General features: G+C 39.4%; 1 protein-coding gene across 32 annotated transcripts in view; it reads right to left on the minus strand.

Moving 5' to 3' along the window:
- Positions 1 to 7,228: 7,228 nt before the first annotated feature.
- The window catches only part of PRDM15 (PR/SET domain 15), a 37,915-nt gene continuing 23,336 nt past the window's right edge, over positions 7,229 to 21,807 (minus strand). For 10 of the 32 annotated variants that reach the window (XM_068914538.1, XM_068914598.1, XM_068914579.1 and 7 more), the window contains 15 exons: positions 21,526 to 21,613; positions 19,854 to 20,021; positions 18,506 to 18,600; positions 17,300 to 17,431; positions 16,182 to 16,309; positions 14,464 to 14,500; positions 14,078 to 14,241; positions 13,535 to 13,614; positions 12,830 to 12,949; positions 11,984 to 12,115; positions 11,405 to 11,488; positions 11,098 to 11,273; positions 9,770 to 9,850; positions 9,144 to 9,356; positions 7,229 to 8,629 (listed from right to left, as the gene is read on the minus strand). In XM_068914538.1, the coding sequence (XP_068770639.1) occupies positions 8,156 to 8,629; positions 9,144 to 9,356; positions 9,770 to 9,850; positions 11,098 to 11,273; positions 11,405 to 11,488; positions 11,984 to 12,115; positions 12,830 to 12,949; positions 13,535 to 13,614; positions 14,078 to 14,241; positions 14,464 to 14,500; positions 16,182 to 16,309; positions 17,300 to 17,431; positions 18,506 to 18,600; positions 19,854 to 20,021; positions 21,526 to 21,613 (2,172 nt within the window). In that variant the 3' untranslated portion in view covers positions 7,229 to 8,155. Of the gene's footprint in view, positions 8,630 to 9,143; positions 9,357 to 9,769; positions 9,851 to 11,097; positions 11,274 to 11,404; positions 11,489 to 11,983; positions 12,116 to 12,829; positions 12,950 to 13,534; positions 13,615 to 14,077; positions 14,242 to 14,463; positions 14,501 to 16,174; positions 16,310 to 17,299; positions 17,432 to 18,505; positions 18,601 to 19,853; positions 20,022 to 21,525; positions 21,614 to 21,807 lie in introns of all 32 variants that reach the window. The other 22 variants (XM_068914762.1, XM_068914688.1, XM_009679499.2 and 19 more) reach the window with 5 other exon arrangements.

Raw genomic sequence — 21,807 nt, forward strand, 5'->3', positions numbered from 1 at the left:
TATGCCACGTGTGAAATAATTCATTGCCAAGTAGTTTATTAAAGTTATCCCAAAATACTGTGTAATTATTACTGGAAAAAAAAATTTTTTTTCAAGTTATAATTATTCTAATTGACCTATGCCGGTATCCTCAATGTCCTAAGAAGCATGTGCAGGGAGAAAACAACCCAGAGGTCAAACCGTGCTTGGATTCCTGCCCCCCGTTAAGGACAACGAACCGCAGTACCGGCCCTACCCCTGTTGTCTCTGGGCCCTCCCTCAGCGCCTAACAGCCTCTCCCACCTCCGGGCCCTGCCTCAGCGGCTCCCGGCCCCGGTGGCTGTCCCCCTGCCCCAAGCGCTCACAGCCCCGGGCGGACAAGCAGGGCGCTCACTCACCGCGCAAGAGGCTCGCGGCACTAACGGCCCCAACGGCCGCGGCGGGAAGGGGGTGAGGGGGAGGGGCGAGGCTATAGGTATGAGCCCGCGCCCGGGCCGTGTCCGTTGGGCGGTTAAAATGTCTTCCCGTGTCTGCTGAGCAGCGTCACTGGCCGGTCCCCCTCACCGCTGGCCACCTCTAGCGCTGGTGGGTCTCCGTTTGTAGCGCTGCTCGTTTAGACCTTTGGGTTTCCTCATTAAAAAAAAAAAAAAAACAAACCATACATGTCAGCATCCTTTGTGCCAAACACGAGCGCCTTTAAAGGAAAAAGTGTATTAAGTGGCAACGCATACAGCTGCGAGATGAAAGGGTTTTTCTAGCCAAGTCTAGGAGACCACACAGGTGATCAGCAACTGCTTCGGTAGGCTCTGACAGTTTTGTAAGTGTCCTGTGCAACCAGAATTTGTGATTTCTTGCAAGCGTTAATTGATTCTGGCAAGTTTTTACTCTACTTGAATTACCCTTTAAACCACCCTTCACTTTGATTGAAATGCTCAGACTTAAGAGTCTACGGCCTTTTTTTCAGCGGGCAGGCTCAGAAATACTGGCTACGCTGAGAAAAGACAGACTTAATTCAGAAGGAAACGTGTATGCTGTATAATTAGAGCAACATCTATCCCTTTACTAACCAGAGCTCTCAAGGGTGACTGGATTACTTTGAAGGAAAAGCAGTGAATAGAGCATTTTTCTCCAAGACTTTTCCACGAGGGAGCGCCTCCTATCTCCGTTCAACCCACTTCTTACTTAAATAACCACACAAGTATATTATGCCTGGAGGAAAATTTAGTACATGTTGGGATTTGCATGTATGTCATGGGAAAAAAACAAAAAAAAGTAGTGGAAAAGGGAGGAGAGTGAATGAGAAGTAGATGCATTTGCCTTCAGGACAAAGTTTCTCATTTTTCTCTTTGATTATGCAATCTAAGCTCTTCTCTTTTGCATCTTTATACGCTGTGCTTTGTCACTGATTCCACTGGCTTTTCTGCAAAAAATCTTGTTTGCCTCAGAATGGACTTCACAGGAGGGCAAGAAAGAGCTAATCTTTACCCCCTCCGCCCCAAACCCCACTTGTGTCTAAACACCCCCAACTCCTGTACCCGTATTTACTTTGAAAAATAATGCTGAAACCTGCATGATAACTAGGGCCCTTGGGCACAAATGCTATTGGTACATCAGTCAGACACAGGCATTTATTCCTTGGAAAGCTCTGACTAGGGTCTCACATAGGCATGGGCGTGGAAAGAAGGGAAGAGGAGCTCACACATGTAGTTGATTTCTTTTTGAAACAACCCACAACGCAGCCTGCGTAACAGATTGAGAGCAATTCCTATCTCCTTCTCCTTGCCACAGAAAGGAACCAGGGTTAGAACTTGCCCATCCTTTCCTTGGAATGAGCTGGATTGATTTTATTTTTTGTTTTACTTTGAGCCCCCCATTATTCTAGTCCCTCCCTTCAGTGACACTCCTGTGTCAGACTTGCAGAGCTAGTGTGCGCACAATAGCATGGTCTATTCTGCAGGTGGAAAGGGGCATTCACCCCTTGAGAAAATGCTGCCCATAAGCTTGCTTTAGCCCTTTCCAAAAAGGGATGAAATGTGGATCTGCTTCATTCCCTTATCGTATGAGCATCTTAAGCTTTGGTTTCTGCATGTTGCTGCATATAACACACTAAGCATGTTTTACCTTTGAATTTAATCTATGGTAAACTAAACGCACACTAACACTTTCCCCTATACAAGTAGCAGAATATAGGTTCTACTAGGAAAAAAAAAGGCATCTGAACATAATAAATCATTAATACTTAGTTAACACCGCAACTTACCATATAGTTCTGTGCAGCAGGCTAAGCATACGTTCTCTCTGTGCTTTGGGGTTTTTTTAGCTGTATCTCTGGTGTATTATTGCCTGTCAGCCCTCAGGTCCCTCTTTCTCCTCAGTTCTGAATCTGCTTTCTAGAGTTCACTAAATGTGAGACGTACGAGTCTCAGAGATACTCATGTTCCTATTAAGTTCTGTGAAAATAGCCAGCTGTGTAGGGAAGAGATACTAAAATGTGTAAGGAAGAGATACTAACATAAGTACATGGCTTGCAGGGAAGCCTGGCAGAACTCAGCGAGTATCTGATCTCATTAACAACACCCCACTCATCAATCCATACACAAGTAGCTGCAAACTAGCCGGAGCATGTGCTGTCTCTTTCCTTGCGTTAGCGTCATGGCCAGAACCTTAGACTTGTGTGGGTAGAAGGGTGGAAATCTGTAGAAAATTAGCATTGTTAGTTCTGCTAATTTTAACTCCTAATTTTGCCATTGCGGCACTTTTTTTGTAGCCATTTAAATTTTGCTACCTTTACCAAACACCTTAAATGTTTTTAGAATCAAAATCTAGGCACACATAGAAAAATACAGGAAAGTGCTCAACTAACAGCAACGAAGACATTAGAAATGAAAGACTTTGCTTTAGATACACTAGATTCAAAAACTCAGTATTTTTAATTGCTTTTGACACCAGCTGCTGTACAGCCATTACAACTGTAAAATAATCAGCTTTTCAAAAGTTTTGGTGATTAATCAAGACACTCTAACTGCTCAGAACAGCTCACAGATAAGATCGACAGTAGCATTACCCTACAAATGTTAAGGAAATCCTGGCCCTAGGAGGTAGACTGAAGTCTCTCAGACAGTTCTCAACTTTCCCGCCATACCCAAAGGATACATTTTCTATCCCTTTCACCTTAGCTGTTAGGAATTTAAGTTTAGCAACAGTGAGCTTGGACTCTTTAGAACAATGATCTAAAGTGCTAATCATCATTAGGCTGTATTAAGGTTATCTGTATGCTCAATTCCAGTTTGAACTGAATTGTGCATTTTGTAGCTGAACTAGTGCACATGCAGAATAGCACTTTTGCACTCAGGAGGGAGGACAAAAGAATCCGGAAGAGTTTTCTCAAAGTATTTGGGGCAAGAAACATATTTTCAAACCATGGTTACACCATAGGGTGAAGTACATGTGGCTCTACAGAGTTCCAACATTTTAAATCAAAAACACTTAAAGAGTTTTGGCCATATGCATTGCAAACGTGATAGTGGCATCTCGGTGTTGAAGAAAATAACTCTGAACACATGTTGATGATAAACATGATGGAAACACTTTTTTTTTTTTTCTCCATTTGTCAAGATGACACTCTGGATTTGCTATACAGCAAAAGCCCTTGTATGAATACAAACCTTGGTAACTAATCTCACAGAGACAAGTTGCTTGGGTGTATAGGCTCTGTCTGCAAAATACTTAGAGCTTTGCTGTGAATCCAGTGGTGCAGATCAGCAGTACGTTTCCTCCCTTATGTTTCCTTCTCCCTTCACAGCAGATTAGGCCAACACCCTGACAACCACCATGAAAGGGCATGACAAAAAATATAAAGGGTTAAGGATTTTCCAGCAGTTATGGCTACATCCATAATAAATGTAAGGCCAAAAGGAAATACAAGGAGTGACATTATTATTGTAAACAGCACCAAGGAAATATTACTGAATAAGAATTCATAAAACAATACTAACAAAGCTATTTACCCTATACACTTCAGGTAGTACCTATAGGTTTTATATGATCGTCTTTTGGATGTATAGTATTTTTCCACTCCTCATTTTCCAAATAAGAAATTCTGGCATCTTTATGTGCAGAGAACACCAGTAAATCATCCTGACAAACTGACAAGAAATTCAGTCCTAGAAATAAACTCAATTATTACCTAGCTGTTAACTTCGAACAATTTCTGGATCAATAAAAAGGTAGAGAAACTTTGTTGTTTAGACTGAGAGAAAACTGATTGGTAAGTTGCTGCCAAAATATACACTTTCTGTACTGAGGCATCTCTAAAGTTTAAGAGTATAATGGCACTTGACACAGTAGGTTTTCCTGAGAACTCACCATAGCCAAGGAAGATTTAATCTCCTCTACTTTCTGTTAGTGTACATTAACAACCTATTTAACACATATTTTAGAATGCTGTCCCATGTTTCTGTTTATTGTGGGATGCAAAATCCTATGAGATAACTATTAAGCTTATTGCTTTTAAAGCGAGTCTATGTAACTTGAAAGAAAAAAAAACTTCTAATGCAGCAATTCAGGACTAGAAAAGAATAACGCTAGTAGAGGAAGGGTTCTGTACCTTGTCGCTCCTTTACTTTAGAGCCCATGTGCCACAGACAGCATTCAATTAAATAATAGTCTTAGCAGTAAACAATGACAATACATGGATCATCACACAACATCACTCCTTTGGCTCAAAATAATGCCACAGTTTGTTACTCAACAGTTGTAATGCAAAATCCTGAACACATGGTTGAAAACAGTAATCTTCATATCCTACAGCTGAGAAGGCTAGTAACAAAACTGGCAAAGGAAACTTGGATTGCACATCCCTTACATATTTTTATTTGTTGTGCAGTTTGAAACAGCATCAGTATAACTTTGGTATTCATCTGAAAAAGGCTTAGTTGGGAGCATGGCTGGCATTCAGTAGTCATCCAAAGTAAGGTTCGTCCGAAGAGAAATCCATTTCCAACTTCTCCACAAACATGATTTGTTCTGAAATTTTGCATGTTGCAGCACACTCAGGATGCAGTTTTGTCTCTTAGGGATGTTTGTAACTGTAGTAATAGTAAAATCAGGCTGAGAGATGATGAGATACTATAACGCAGGGAAAGTCAAAATCATTTTTTAAAAGGAACTTTTTACTGGTTTTTTTTTCCTTACTCCTTTTTTTCCCTTACGTATCTAAAGGGCTAGTGATAGCCCTTTCCAATGATTATTATTTTTCCCTCATGAGGCAGAATATCATTTAAGATTTTGGGAATACCGAAAGACTGAATAGAGGCATTTCTTTTGTACGGGGTCACCAACATGCAAGCATTTATTTTCTGATCATTCCTGATTTAATCAGTTATAATCAATCATTATCAGAATAGCAAGATGCTAACTAGCCCGGATGAGATTATGCAGGCCAGTAAGAGCTGGAGGGATGCTAGCTGTCCAAAAGAGTACAGAAACCAAAGGATCACATGTTAGAATAGAGGTTTTGTACGGTTGGAGCAGTCTCTATGATGAGTGATTACTGGCATATGCATTATCAACTACTCCTGCAATTACATGTTAAAATAACTCAGCTTGATTCAACATATCATGAATGCTATTAAGATCATCAGTGGTATTAACGTAGAGCAAACGCACTCACTGCAGCTAAGGCAAAAAATCTCTTCCTCCCCACTTAAAAAGCTTAGATTTTAATCACCATTTACATATGTGTCTGAACAAGAAACTGAACTTCTAGAAAGTCCTACAGCACTATAACCCTGTATGTATATAAATATATATAGTCTTTAGATGTTAACTGTTATTGACCACAATAGCTTGATCTAGGACCTCTACATTTGCCTTTTTTTTTTTTTTCTTCCTCAAAATCACCCTGCCAAAAGATAACATGCACCTTTACCATCTAGGCAGAGTGCAGTGACAAAAGTTTTAAGTACATAAACAACGTATTTCATAAATAAAATTTAACTTCCTCTTGACCAGTGCGTTTGCCCTGAAGGGAAAGCACTTGGACATATAGTCGAGGAGAAACTTATTTGGCCTGAGCCAATGGTGAAATAATCTATGTCACAGAGGGGCATAAAGCTCTACTTCTCAGGATATGAGGAGGCTAAAAAAAAAAAAAAACAGGCTTTCATGCTAATGTGTGAAAAGAATCTGGGGAAGTCAGAAGGAGTTAGGGAATAAGAGAGTTCTTTCTTTTTCCACACTGATAAGTGATGTTTTCTCGTTCTGATATGTGTCCTTGTCCCATTCATATATAGGTCCTGCCATCTGGTGGAGTTGCTGACGTTTATAGAAAAGTCGTTCTGCTCCTCTGAAACAAAATCTATCACTGGAAACCCCTTTCCTGTATATGTCCTTTTGCAATTAGGCTTTACAAAGAGCCTAACACAGTGGACCCCTGGGCACTGGTGTGGCACCAACTAAACCACAGAAGCATAACATTTAACTACTAAACTTTTATACTTTAGAAGGATTTGTTGTAGAGATTATGAGACATCCTTTAGGGGTCAAGTAGACGATGTTAACACAGACTTTCAAACCTGAATGCATTCCTAATCATATTTCTGCTAATAAATAGAACGTCTTCATTAATATGAAAGGCACAGAAAGGATTTTCACAACCATCCTTCTACCTTCACTGTCAAACACCGCAGCTGCTTCATCCTCAGGGAAGATCTTTAGCTTGGTTCTGTGGCTCTGCTTGCTGCCCCAAAGGAACTTGTTCTGCAGCCATTGCTGGTAGGGCAGATTTGCCTTTCAGAATTCCAGGCAGCAAATTTTTTTTTAGTTTGCTCCTTTTTGATATCAGGTACTTTTTCTTTGTGGGAAGGATACTGTCTTCCTGACATGCAAGAGTCCAGACTGCACATCAATACATGGAGAATGGAATGAAAGTCTACTATCAGCATTAATGTATTTTGCCAGACCCATTATTTATATTCCCAACATTCTTGCAGACCTTGTCCATTATGCACTAATGCATACTGCCTCCATGTGGCAGCATATGCCTCAGACATTCTTTTCTCTGACTTGCATTTCACACAGTCTGTGTGTGGCTATGAGTTTTAGAAATAGAAGGAGCAGAAGCCACACACTATTTCTACAAGAAAGAGCAATATGGAGATGAAAAAATTAATGAATCAAAATGGTAACAGTGTTCTTCACAAAAATATTCACCAGGAACACACAGTAACATACAAAGGCTATATATGTATATATAAAAATGCTTTCTCAAATGTTTATTACACAATGAAAGACTAATTGATAAAAATTCACATCCTGAACTTGATCAAAAGGGACTGATAGCTTCAGGCCTATTAGCTAAAAGCAATATTGAAAGAGCAGTTTTGAAAAATTACATAAAATTGTATCACATTCTAGTTCCACTTTATAACTGTTCTGAATCAAACTTGACTAGAAGACCATTAAAGTTGCTTTAGCATTAGACCCGCTATCTTATTCAAGTAGTACTAACACTGTGTTATGGGTACAGGGTTTTTCCCATCACAAAAATCGCAATACTTTGTGAAACTGGGTACATTTTCTTCCACACCACACTCAACCCCACCCCAAACTCCCAACCTCCACCTACTTTACCAAGGTTGTTAGATACAAGACCTAAAGAAGAAAAAACCAAGACAATTATCGTTTTCCCCGTTTGTGTCTTTACATTTCAGTCTCTACAAGGTGACCACGAGTGCATTCCAGCTCACTGTGAACAAGGTCTCCATATTTAATTTCCAGACCGGAAAGAAGTGACATGTTACGGCTGAAAGGGTTTTGTAAATCACCACTGCCATATTATTTAGGGTTTCCCTGCTTTGGTTAAGATGTTTTGTGACGCTCCTGTCATATCTCAATTTTACTGCACAAAATACACAGTGCAAAGGGGTGCTAAATTTAGGGTAAGATTTTTTCCTTTTTTTTCCCTTTAAAGACAGTGCAAAGTCTAGAGATAATGTAAGAATCTCAAGATTAGGGTGTTGCAGGGTGCTATGCCAATTGTAGCTTACATTTCATTGTATAAACATTTTCTCATCTCTGTTTGGTATCCAGCAAACAATCCTATTAGAAATTTTCGAAATGTTTGTGTGTTTTTGTCTCTAAATACTGTTCATTTCAAAACTTTTTCAAGTATAAATTAGTAGCTATACATCTGTTGTTGCTCTGTTTGAACTTGTTGCTGTCCTGACTGCTGTTGCGTTGGCTGCGCCTGGGGCTGCAAGACATCAGTTTGAGGCACTGCCCTCCATGTCAGAGGATGCTGTTCTGTTATCTGGTTCCCTAGAGGAGCAATGGAGTTCACCAAGGTGGTCAGGTTTATAAAATGGGCCACAGATTGAGGATTGGCTGCCTCTGGCTGTGGCTGGATCTGAATGTCATTTTGGCGGTTGTGCAACATGGCAGAACCACTGACCGTGTCAAACGTCACAGTGAGAATTGAGTTGTCCAGCTGTAACTGGCGTTCAGGTGCAGTCAGGTGGCCCACAGCCACAGGCTGCAGGTTTGTGAATTGAGTTCCAGCTGCCGTAGTAATGGGGGTAACAGTGATATTTGTCAGCCCAACAGAACTGGAAGGGGCTGTGACGTTTGGATCGCCGAGGGTCACCACCACCTGAGGAAAAAAACAAAAAGGTAACCTCAGCCTTGTATCTTGCAGCTGTCTACCAAATAACTAGCATCAAGATGAATCAGCTGAATGCTGATGAGCTCAGATGTTGCTACTGCCAGTGAAAGAAATCAGGCAGATGGAGAGGAACATAGAAAACTTGGACTATAACGACTTCCAAACATAAAACTAAGAAGGTAATAGGAGAGAGGCATGCGTAACGTTCAAAACAATCAGCTGAATTAACTTTCACACTTGTAATCACAGCTTCAGCCAGGTATCTGGTAAATAAAGAGATGGTAACACCAAAGGAACTAAAAACAAGTTTGAGGAATTTATTTGGACTGACCTGACGCCTTGTTCTTTTCTTTTTAAGTGCCTTTTTATCTTTGTATTACCATGACTTATCACACTAACCTTCAGTCCTCCTATCATTCTTTTGTGTTTGCCATTTGTAAAACAGAAGTATCATCCCTTTAAGAAATGCCTTCTGCCCCATCACCTTTCTACTGGAGCTCACCTGTTGAATGCTCTGTACTGCTGAATTAGTCTCATCTCCAACGTTTCCTGTGAATTCAGCTTCCTTCTCTGTGTATTCACTGAAGGCAGGGTCCTCAGGCACTTGAGCTTCCTCCTCCTCACCCGGCTTTTGCTTTCGTTTCTGGCCACGTTTAGGAGCTTTCATATGCTGCTTACCTTCTGGTAACTCTCCCTGTTCCAAGGCTAATTCCGGCTGGAGGGAAACGTTTCAAAAGAAAACCTCAAGTCATTTTGCTCAGTGAAGTTCTGAGAAAAGACACTATCAACTGAAGTCGGTTTACTCTTGATTCTCAAGTGAAGAGATAAACATCAGCAAGAAACAGATGTGAAGGAACAAGCACTTGCCCTGTAATTCCCTCCATTTTATCAGCATGTATGCTACACAACAAAACAGATCAACAACTTGTATCTGCTTATACTGTTTAAAAGATGGCATATGTCCGGTTAGGCTGGGCTGACTCTCTAAGGTGAGATGCACATTCCTTGCCAATCAGCCTATGTCCAATTACGATACGTAACGAGAAAGTAACATTGCCCGCCTCGCTCCCCAGTAGTCCCAGGGCCTGGGACCTAGTTCCCATCAGAATTCTGCAGTGGTGAGTTTACCTGAACGATCCCAATCGAGGAGGCATCAATGGTGGTAGTTTCCGGCAGCTGCTCTAAATCATCAATCCTCACTGAAAGAACCTAAGGACAAGCAGGTATCAGCCTGGTAAAATGCAGCAGTGCAGACCACAGACAAACAGTATAGCATTGCCCTAATACATCCTACTCCAAAGCAAAAATGATGTAGTCTAACATTTTACACATATCATCAATATAATGAATTTAACCACAGCATTTTTTCCAAATAAACAGTAATTTTAATTAATTACTACTAATAATTTTTAAATTCCAATAATAAATTTTGGCATATAATCTTTTGGCATATAATCTTTTCCTTTCTCACTGTAAACCAGCAACAAAGTTTAAAGACAACACTAAAAGACAACTTTCATACTCTAGACAGAAAACAACCCCCTGAGAAGTGAAGAATTCTACATAAAACCATGTATTTGACAAAAAAATATTATTTTAGCATTTCTGTTCATAAACCTATCAGCTATGTCCTACTCAATTATTTACAGTAGACTCTATAAAATCTATACATCTCCACTTATCAAAGAACAGAAACAAATTGCTCTCTAAGTGGCAGGGATTTAGCTGCATTCTTAATGCAAAAGTCAATAAACAAAGCTTTTGGCTGACTTCCTTTCCCAGTCATGATATAAAAACTTCAGATAGTTCAAGGCAAAGCAATACCGATGATAAATCGGTGGTAAAATAAAGCCTTGAAGAAAAGGACAGGCCTTAGCCAACTTAAACAAGAAACGCCGAGAGAAAACACAATAGCTATTGAGAAATTTAGAACACAGAAACAGCCCCACTGGGGTCAGACCATATATTCCTCTAGCCCAGATTCTTCAGTCAGCATTCCTCTTTAATACTCGGAATAATTTTGTATCATCAGCAGATGCTATCAGCACCTCCCTATTCACCACTTCTTTCAGATCATTTCTGAATACAAATAATACTATGAGAATAAAAGAATCAATTATGCTCACCAATGGCTGAAGACAAAATAGGAAAAAAATATTCATTTAGGTAAAAAAAAAAAAAAAAAAGTGGGAGGGATTTACATAATCAGAACAACTTCATTTTTAGGAACTGACAATGTTTACTACCTAAATTTAACACAACAAAAGTTCTGATTTGGTTAAGTGCATGTTTAACAGACACCATCTAAACAGGGAATGGTCTATCCTTGGCCAAAATTAGCCCTAAAAGAACAGAAAAAAAAAAAGTAATTCCCTTCAAGTCACTGAAGGCCACAGCACTTCTAAAAAAACCTCAGACAACCAAAAAGCCCCACAATCTACCTGCTGCTAACTCACCTCTGGATGTTTACGCCTCATATGTCGACTCATGGACGCTCTGGTAGAAACCTTTGTCCCACACAGCTGACAGCTCTGGGCTTCCACCTTATCATGAGTGAGTTGGATGTGCTTCTGGAGCATGTAGTCAGTGACATACTTCTTATCACAAACTGAACATGTCCACTGTTTTCCTACTGGTAGCAGATGGAATGAAAAGCTGTTAGCAACAGCACCTGAAGATGAATATCTTATTGCCAGCATCTCAACGAGAGGAACATTTTAATGTTGGTTTTAGTCTTTGTACACCGTTTTTCAGAGGACTTACCTGTATGAATCAGCTTATGAGTCTCCATTGTGTTTCTCTCACTGAATGTCTTCCCACAGAGTTCACACATGAAATCTTTGATTCCTGTACGAAGAGTACATTTACATCAGAATGATAATAGTCTAAGGCACCTGGGACAATTATAAATCTCACATTACTAAAAAACCCCAGCTAAACGAGCAGCAAAAGCCCAGCTTCACCTAGTATTTTTTTTTTCTTCTAAGCCATGCCACCGTATCAGACAACATGAATTCCAACAGAAGTTCATGTGGGAAGTGAAATTTTGTTTTGGGAAATGAGAACTTGAAGGCTAATTTAAAAGAAAAACAACACTCTAGATCTATCCTAGACAAAACAACCTCCCTTAAAAAAAACAAAATAAGAAAGCAACCAAACAATATGTCTCTAATTGCATACAAGGTGCTCTTTGCTGATGACAGGTCTATGTCTCCCCCTTTCTAAAAAGCAGAACGTGCATATTTCTTTTAATAGTGTTCCTCGTACTCTCCGGCTTAAGAGTCTTCCCAGGAACCATTTGGCTGATTCAGTGCAACTTTTGCTCATCTTTAGAGACCTTACCTGTGTGTCTTTTGTAATGCTTCAGCATGTTCACTTTCTGTGCAAATTTTCGGTGACATTCCTTGCATTCATACTCCTTAATCCCTTTGTGAAGTTTCATGTGGTGCCGAAGTGCATGTTTTGTCTTCATTCCTGTGAGACAGAAAGATACAGCTAAAAGCACTGTATGACAATTAGTCCACTTCCCTACCTTCAGAGAGGAACTCAGGACGATCATGTTGTTAGCCAATAGCTCTAAGATAATCTCTTTTAGGTATCCACAATTGTGTGTTTTAATCGTGTAGACAGCAGCGCACATTATCATTAAGATTTTAATTCCAGACAAAAGCTCTGAAAAACACCTGAATAACCACCGGGGAGGAAGCAAAACAGCAGGGAGAAGCAATGATAAAACGTCACTTAGAGATGTCAGGCTTACTGCTTCCCATAAAACACCAGTTCAGATTTATTCAAGTTATAATGTAAATAAATCGAAAGTCAAAAGGAATTTACTCTATTTGTTCAGCCTGAAAACAGCGTAGAAGGAAGAAATTAACTTATGTTCACTTTGTGCTGCAAATGCAGTAGAATTCAGTCAGGCAAGAACTCCTCAATTTAGCAGAACAGAACCAAATTTTATTAAAATCAGATTTGTCTTAAAGGCATAGAACTAAGCAGTGCAAAATTAGAGGTAGTTTATATACTCATAAGGGTCCTGATTAATATAGTTTCTAACACTCAAAAATATAGTATTTATAGCACTCTAAGGATTTTCTCGATATTCAAAGAATAGAATTAGTTTTAATTCACATAAATTCACCTGCTATTCAGTATCACACGTAATGGAAAACAAGACATTAGACATACCTTTGCCACATTCTGCACACAAGTATTCTCTGATATTATCATGGACTCGCATGTGTTCTTTTAACATGTCTTTTCTAGCAAATGATTTGCCACACTGTTCACAAGCGTGACTTTTTACACCTTAAAAATAAAAATTTAAAAGATAGCATAAACAAAGAGTTCTAACGAAAAAATGTGCATCCTCCAAAAATTGACTGAACTCTGTAAAATTACAGGGCGACAGTTCTCCTGCACTGTCAACTATCTCTTTCACACATACTGTAGCCCTAAGTGAATTAGGGGACAACGGAAAGGGAGAAAAGCTGGCTTTTTGTGTGAGATCTGAAAAAGAGATAAAGGCTAAGGTAGAAAATGCTGTATAGCACAAAATAATAAAAAGAGGTTTTTGCAATGGCAGTTTTCAGTCTGTGTAAAAGTGGAATGGTTAAGGATTTGAGGAAGAACAGAAAACAGAATTAGGATTTTTAGCAGGTGAATCCTGCATTATGCTAACAAGTGATCTAGGCTGTGTGCCTCCACTAAATATCTTCCTTAATACTATCTGCTTGAGAAAACTGCTCTACCCTAAAATCATAAATATAGCATTATCTTATAGTATCTTACAGTAAAAAATGACTTATTTCTTCCCGAAAAAATAAGGACGGCACCGGAAGCAGCAGTTTCTTTTTAATATTGATAATGAATAAAGAAACACAAAGTTTTTACCTGTGTGTATAAGCTTATGTCTTTCCAGATTCCCTATACTGTTAAATATTCTTCCACAGATTTCACATGGATGGATATATCTGAAACCAAAGAGAACAAAGCTGATATTTTTTTCTTGAAACAGAGGTGGTTTCCAGACAGCTCCATCAGTCATTATATTTCACTTGGTAACACAAATTGCTAGAAAAGTTTCCTTGAAACGTAAATGCAGTTTAAAAATGAGCCTTAAGTAATCTGTAAGTTCACTGCAAGCTTGGAGCAGCCTGGCATTGCTGTGTCTTCAAATTATAGGTTAAAAAAAACCAAAAACCTCTTGCTAAAATATAGATTTATACTTTACTAACTGGGAAGCTTCTGACTAATCATATATGTTAAGTGAATTGTTAGGTGATATATGTTTCAAGCTTTTAATACACATTTTGACACCCATTAAGACAGTTTCAGGTATTTTAGGACAGCCCAGTTCTCTAACAAAATCAGATGGCAGAACCAACGTGACTTCAAAAAGATAGCTCTTCTTATCAAACAAACATGTCGTCTTACTTTTGCACGTTAGGATCTGGCAGGTTCTCCCGATGAATGACCATGTGAGCATGGTAAGTTGCCTTCAAGGCAAAACGTCGATTACAAATGCTACAGCCATAGCCTTTCTCCTTGTGCACGTCCATTATGTGCTTCAGATACTCTTTCCCTCTGCCGAAAGTTAACTGTGGAATGAACCAATAGTGAATGAAAGGGGGGGGGAAAGTCCTTAGGAAGAAAAAAAGATTTGGTTACACATTACTGGGATCTAGATTCACAGCTAGTAGTCAGAAACATCCTGTACATTACTACATAAAAAGAGTATTGCAAAAGCTAAGCTTAGTCCTGTACCTGTTTGGCCATTACAAGCACACAATCACATCGCTACAGGACATCGGTTAACTCACTTGGGGGACTGTAGCTTGAGATGCTTTCTCTGGCTCCCTGCTGACAGAGGGTAGAAGTGCAAAAGGAGAACATGGTCACTCATTTTTGGACAGAGAAGTACTTCTTGCACTGTTCTAAGGGTATTTCTATTCTGCATATTAAGCTTTCGAACTAGTTTCAAAAGAGTTGGTATTTCCGCACACTGCAGAGCAGCGATTCCAGCTCAGGTCCTGGAAGCACTGCAGCTGTGATAGAAGCTGCTCTGCCTGGACTAAGGAACCCTACACATGCATATAAGCTCCTGCGTATCAGGGCAAAGTGTGATAATGACATCTTCTTTTGTTCCAATTTTGGAATTAGTTGGGGTATTTCTCATAGCACTGCACAGCTGGGTGAAGAGGTGCTTTGGGAAGAGAACTAAATAAAGAGAGAAAGATCCTCAAAAGCTCAGAAGAGATATTTCACCAAGACTCACTCATATGTTGTCCTTCCTTAGGAGTGTGCAAACAGGTATTTTCAGCCAAAAAGAGCCTCCCCATCTTATCATAAATAACACTCATTTTCCACAGCTGTTTCCTTGTGCAACTGTTTACTTCACAAACACCCACAAAAGCACTAAAAACCTAGCTTCTAAAAAAAAGCTTTCTAATTTGAATGGTACGATTCCCCCTATTTAGCAGGATGTAATTTTATATAGCTCACGTTCCCATTAAGTATCAGACGTTCAAACTACCACACTGAAAACAAGCACGTGCTTAACTGCTATGGTACCACATCTTTTTGCTGACATAAGCCCCACTTCAACCCAGTTCATCTTACAGTAGATATGGTACGTGCACATATTCAGAACTTGCATTGCAAATAGACCTAACAGACAAGAACAGAAGACTGAAGTATTATTCTCTTCGTTTTAAAGACACGGAGATAAGACAGGCTAAGCACCTTCACCACATGAAGCGTAGGCTGTGAAACAGACTTCAATTTCCAGAAGCCAAGTTAGTGGCTTAACTACCAAAATTTCCCTGTCTCACTTCAGTTTGGTCAGTCTTGCTGTTCTCACTGATTGTTTTTGGATCCTACCCATCCCATCACAGTGCACTGCCCTGGTTAGGGTACAGAACCTAAATGGGCCTTGAGGATTCCATTCTTCTTCATTACTTATATGCGACATTCAAAAGCCACACCATGAGAAGCTGAAAGAGACCTCTCTCAACTGATAACTAAGTAAAGTATGTTCCAGTAGTACTTCTAATGCCATCCTGTTAGTAATAGAGTAGGCCAAGAATAAGCAGTTGTGCTGAACATAAGCAGCGGTCTTAATCCTCCAAACTGGATATCCGCTAGAGGACTATCTAATCTTGAACCATATCATTCAGAAGTCCTATAATGATTTTAATCTGTACATAATTAAAAGTTGGCCTGAGAGCTGAATGCTTCTTTATATTTCTTCCTACAGTGTTGCTTGCTTCCTGGCGCACAGGGAAGTGTATGCATATGTATTTATCTGTTTAAGTGCTTAGCATTCACTTTGCAGAACATCAGCTGATGTCTTATGGAATGCCATCAGTCCATAGATCAGAGGTTAACATGCACTGCACAAGAGAGAAGACCCTTAGACTGGCCCTCTCTTTGCTAATCCTCAGAGTCATTTAAAATTCTGATTAATTTATAGATATCTCCTCTCCCTTCCCCCATCCCAAAACACATTAATTTGCAAGTATTTAAAGCTACCTGGCACCTTTTGCAGCTATACTTGTGAGGCTCAGAATCTGCACTTTCATCAGAGTTGTCATCATTTTCCTCTGATGAGATTCCAATTTTACCAATGAACTCTTCCCTCTGGTGATCATCCATTAGTGCTATGTCCTGTTTGGATGAGAAAGAAGATTCTGTCTGAACAAATCAAACACCTACTTCAAAAGGCAGCACCTTACCCGCTTTTTTGCCATGTGGACTGCCTTTTGTTAACAACTACTATAACACTATTTAAAATACTCTCCTATGTCATTCAATTCAGGTACCCATGGTCCCTCTAAGATTAAACAAGGAACAACCACTTGTTTAAGCAGATAAAACTCAATTTTTGTCTATAAAAAAACCCCGAACTTTAATGTAAACAGAGACTCAACTGGTGCAGTATTACACCCACAGAGGCATCTTTTTGGGCTTAACTGTGTGATATAATTCCTTTTAATTTCGTGTTAACCTAGTTGTGTTAAAATAATCTGTGTCTGTTAAAGCACTATTAATAGTGTTTTTTTTTTTTTTAACTCAGACCATTTGATCAAACCAGGTTAGGGACCGATCACACAAGCAGTTACGCTGGCAGATACAAGAGAAAGACAACCGCTGGCATGGAAAAGGGCAAGACCAATCAGTTTTTTTGAATTTTTGCGTGTGGGTTTTTTTTTTTTTTGGTGTGTGTAAAGGTAAGAGGATGGCAGTGACCTCTCAGCCCAGCTAAACTACACCTAGAACAACACACCTGCTTGCAGGTTTCCTGTGAAACAAGTAGTTACTCTCCCTGATTTAAACTGAGCATCTCTGATTCACCCAAGGTCAAAGGGGGGGTGTTTACTTTACTTTCAGAAGAGTGTCCTGCAGTGGTACTTGAAATAATTTTAAATCTGGTAGTCCAAATACTCTGTAGCAATCCAGCTGTGGCAACATACAGCCATGGGTAAATTCGAGCATAACGTGTTAGGCTGCTGTAGCAACACGACTGCATGGAGTACATAATCACTGTTGTGTTGCCAGTATGAATACATGGCCTTACCATTATCAATAGGTTTACTGAGAGGTATATGAAAGTTTACTAAGTAACATGCCTTTTCTAATAAATCATTAGCACAATACCTTAAAATGAACATGAATATGATCTCTCAGCACATCCACCCTGAAGAATTTACGTCCACATATTTCACAGGTGTATTTCTTGTCTCCATGTGTTAAAAGGTGTTTATTCATATTGCTCCTACATGAAAACACCTGAAAGAAAAGGAGGAGGAAGGAAAGCCTTTTCCATCATGTTCAGCGGGGCTACAACTCTTTAGAAGTTAGTCAATGAATAGCACAAAACATATTTAATTTCTTGTTCCCTGGTTTATGCTCCTTCTAGCCAGAAACACACGGAAGCTCCCGGTCTCCAGTCAGCAGGCTACCTCAGAAACTACTGACACAGTGAAATGCATGAATACAGTTTCAGAGAACTGACTGGAATTGGCCTGTGATCAAAGGTAGGCTTACAACAAAGCTAGAGCAGAACTACATAAGATACATTTAGAAATATTTAGACAAGAGTCTTTTGAATCAAGAATGCTGTGTGTTCACTGATATGTAACACATCCAAAGCATCAAAAACAAAGGCCCACACAACCCCAGCTTAAGAACTGCTTGAGTACACCTTGCACTATGAATCATGAAGTGTTTATAAAACCACTAGTTAAATTCCCCAGTCTTCGTTATCTGTGACAATACCAACTTCAGCTCGTGAGTATTAAACACCCAAATGTAATAGTGTGATGACTACACAATGACTTTACTTTAAATTCTAAGATAAAATGATTCCTAATGCACACAATTAATTCCACCTTTTTACATTCAGGCATAAAAACTTAACTCAAAATAAGGTAAGTCGAGAGAGAGTCTGACAGAGATAGCGGCCATGTTATACTCTATATTGCGTTATTTGTCCTGAAAAAAAATCTAGTCTGAACCATCCTTAGCTACCATGGGCTTGGACATATAATGGAGCTAAAGCAGTTTAAAGAGTCACACATTAGGTAGGCCACAGGACTTGTTGGTAACCGACCACATGCCTGTTTGAGTTGCAAGGTAATCTGATCTGATATATAACCTCAGTGAAAATCATTCACCTCAATCTTTTGGCAAGCTGCATGTCTATTCAGGTAGACTGTTATTGTGGTTTAGTACGTGGGTGGTAACTTGTTATGCCACAATAACTCAGCTGGAGACTCTAGGTTCAGGTGCACAATATCCTTGGAGTATTCTTGAAGCTAGAACGCAGAGCTTCACATGGCACACGCTGGCAGAAAAGCCTACCTTCCCACACACAGGGCATCCTGAAGGCTCCTTCTTGTAGCGAACCATGTTTTCCGTGCTGTGCTCAAAGTCTTCTCTTTTCACACGCCTCACCCCTTAATAGAACAGTCCCCATCAAAAAAGCAAAACAAAAAAAATAAACCATGGCTTTCCACTCCAATCTGCATGCCCTTTCAGGTGAATATTGTAAAGAAGAGTGAAACACTGGGAGGAGCCTCAATGAAGAAGTTAATAAAGGATCACCTCTTGGTTAAAAGGGTGACTCAAGAATATGAGAGCAGTCCTCCAAACTGATATATTGTATCCTACTGGTTATTATACCAACCGTAAAGGTTTGAAAACAGGTATTTATTGTTAACAACAGCAAAAAGGCAGACCTAATAGGCCTCGGCACTTCAGTTCAGATATCTGGCCTAGGAATTCCTTCCCTCAGTCTCCAAGGAGAAGACTATCCAGCATCACCTTTGATTCTCAAGGAGGACATCAGACCTCTTTCTCTGTCGCTTTCAAAGGGAAAGAGGGCTGTTACTGTTCTGTGATAGCTAAATAGGAGACTTCTTGCTATTGTCACTCCACCCCTTGTTCCCTAGTTCATGACACAGAGAGCTGAATCACAGGGGAGGCCAGTGATGGTATGTCCAAGACAGCCAATTAGATAGGCTGATTATTTTAATCACCTTTGGTCCTATCATCTAGACCAGCAGTGCCATTTTAATACATACTTACACAGTCTATAATCACTCAAGTTTTTGCAGAGTCTCTGAGTACCTCTAACATCCTTAGATGTTTGTGATTTTAAACAGTCAATTCTTTCAATCTCACTATCATATATTCAAGATTTCAAAAGACAATATATCACATAGCACTCCGCTTATACTATACTGATCAGCCAGTAGTTTTTAAAACCACATTTATACTTACTTAGCGCTCATTTTCAGTCTTACATTGCAAGTAACTCCCTGCTCTCAAATTTTCAAGTTACCCCAGACTTTTTTTTTAAATTAACAGAATTCAAAGAAAGAAGAAGAGATCATTAAAATCAGCTAGTCTAAGCTTAAGCCAAGCAACTTTCACTTGACCATTAGCAGCATTAGATCCAATCATGTGAGGCTGGAAAAGAGATGCCCCTCCTACAAAGGTTTCACAGAATTAGACAACTCCTCTCCAAGATCCCTTACTATTATTTTTAAAAAATGTTACATTTTGCTGAAACCTGCTATCCTAGATCAGCTGACTAAGAAGTGATAGCCACCACTCGGAAGAATGGAATGTACAATCATTTCCTTAACCTTTTTACCTCAACTGCCATTTCAAGGGTAATAATTAGGTTCATCTGCAGTATACTTACCTTCCAAGTGTCGTCGTTGATGGTCCAGCATGACATCCTTCCGGTAGAACATCTTATTGCAGATTTCACATGCAAACTTCTTATCTCCATGCTTTTTCTTGTGTTTTGAGAGATTACTGTTTGTAGAAAAGAATCTGAAACACATCTCACACTGGAATGTCTTGTCATCTGCAAGCAAGAGAAACAATGCAACTCTTCATGGAGGAAAACAGTTGGTGTACATTTGTGCAGTAAATAGTTCTTTTGTTAGGCCTGAGTTTTCACATATAAGCCATTATACTCAAGTTGAGGGGGGAAATGCAAAAATATACCTTTTTCTTTTACTTTAAATTTATCTTCCCTTTAAGAAGATAATAAACATCAAACAATCTACTGAGTTTTTATTTTTGCAACCTATGAGGTTAATTATCACTGAAATGCACTTGAGGACATTTGTTCAAAAGCAATGAATATGTATGATGCTAACCTGAACACTGACTTTAGCATCACTGTCACATGGGCCATTTCATTGTGGTCTAGTATACATTAAAACTCTGTTTGCAGTGAATTCTGTTACCGTTGATCCAAGTTTTTAATGTTCGTAGAATCACCGAGCACATGGCAACCCAGCATCACTTGAATAGTTATATCTAAACAACAACATACTTCTTCCAGCACCGGGTCTCAGCCCGTACAAAATGCTCCAGAAGAAAGTATAAAATTTGTGGATGTGGATCATCACACGATAATAGGCCTACAGGGAATTTATTTTGTATTCAGTATTTGAGACTTTCCTTAGAACATGAAAGCATGCTCCTGTAGATGAAACCTGTCAATGCTATAGCAATCAAAAAGAACTGGTAGTTTGATTTGTTAAAGAGGAGAGCAAAAAATGCTGCTCATTTTGGTAACGGTCAGCTTAGAGAGAGAAAATAAGTCGCTGTCTTTGAATGAAGAGAGAATACTGAGGTCACTTGGCATTACTTTCCGTCCTTTGTAAGGCAGAGCTTTTATAGAAACTGTAGCCTTTGAAAGGAAATGGAAAAATCTACTTTGGAGAGTGTTGGAAGGGGCAATTACCCAGGCGATTCTGATAGTTATCAGAGGTCCATAAAAATAACCAGAATGTCATTTTGTAAGCCTAAGACAACTCAAAATAACTAATGTGACTTATCGCAACGGATAGCTATGGGAAAAAGAGATAGATTCTAGTGGTATCAAGAAATATCTAGAAAGACTAGTGCATAAGGAAAGTATGAGAAAGCAGAAGAGAACTGTGAGTCCAGGAAGTACCAACTACTGATAGTACCAGCCCTTCTCCAACTCCTCTGTCTCAGAGAAAAGAGGTGACACCCAGTTTCAGGAAAGAAAGTTAAACAGAGATGGTGGTGGGGTGTCTGTGAACATACAACTGAAGTACCAGTGAGAGTATTAGGCAAGTGAGCAGGAAGTACCAAAAATGCAATACCTAAGTAGAATTGTTGATCTACAGATTACTGGCTACATGTTTCTTAACATAACAAGACACTTTTTGAGGAAAGGGGGAAAGAAGAGGGGCAGGACGTTTGTTGTGATGATGAAAAAAAATCTAAGTAACTACTCCCTCTTTCCTAGTTACTATTCTGAGATGAATTTGTGGATATACCCATAAAATTGAGTTAGCATGACAAGAAGCTGAATATCACCTTCTCACCTGTCCTGCAGTTATGGAATTCCAATGCACTCTCTATCCGAAAGGCCTTTTCACACGTGGTGCACTTGTATCTGTACTCACTGTCAACCTGAGGATCACAACCAGTAAGTGTTTAAGGGGACAAAAGCCAAATCATGTCTGACAGAGCAAGGCTGAATCTGAATTACTTTTTCTGTTTTTCTGAATTTTCTAATTCGTTTTCCTTTAACAGGATATTTAAATATACATTGGTGCAAACTTCTGATGCTGTATTATCATATAATCTGAGCTTTATGCAAACAC

This window comes from Struthio camelus, chromosome 1, assembly GCF_040807025.1.
Source record: "Struthio camelus isolate bStrCam1 chromosome 1, bStrCam1.hap1, whole genome shotgun sequence".
In the NCBI taxonomy this organism is placed as follows: domain Eukaryota; kingdom Metazoa; phylum Chordata; class Aves; order Struthioniformes; family Struthionidae; genus Struthio; species Struthio camelus.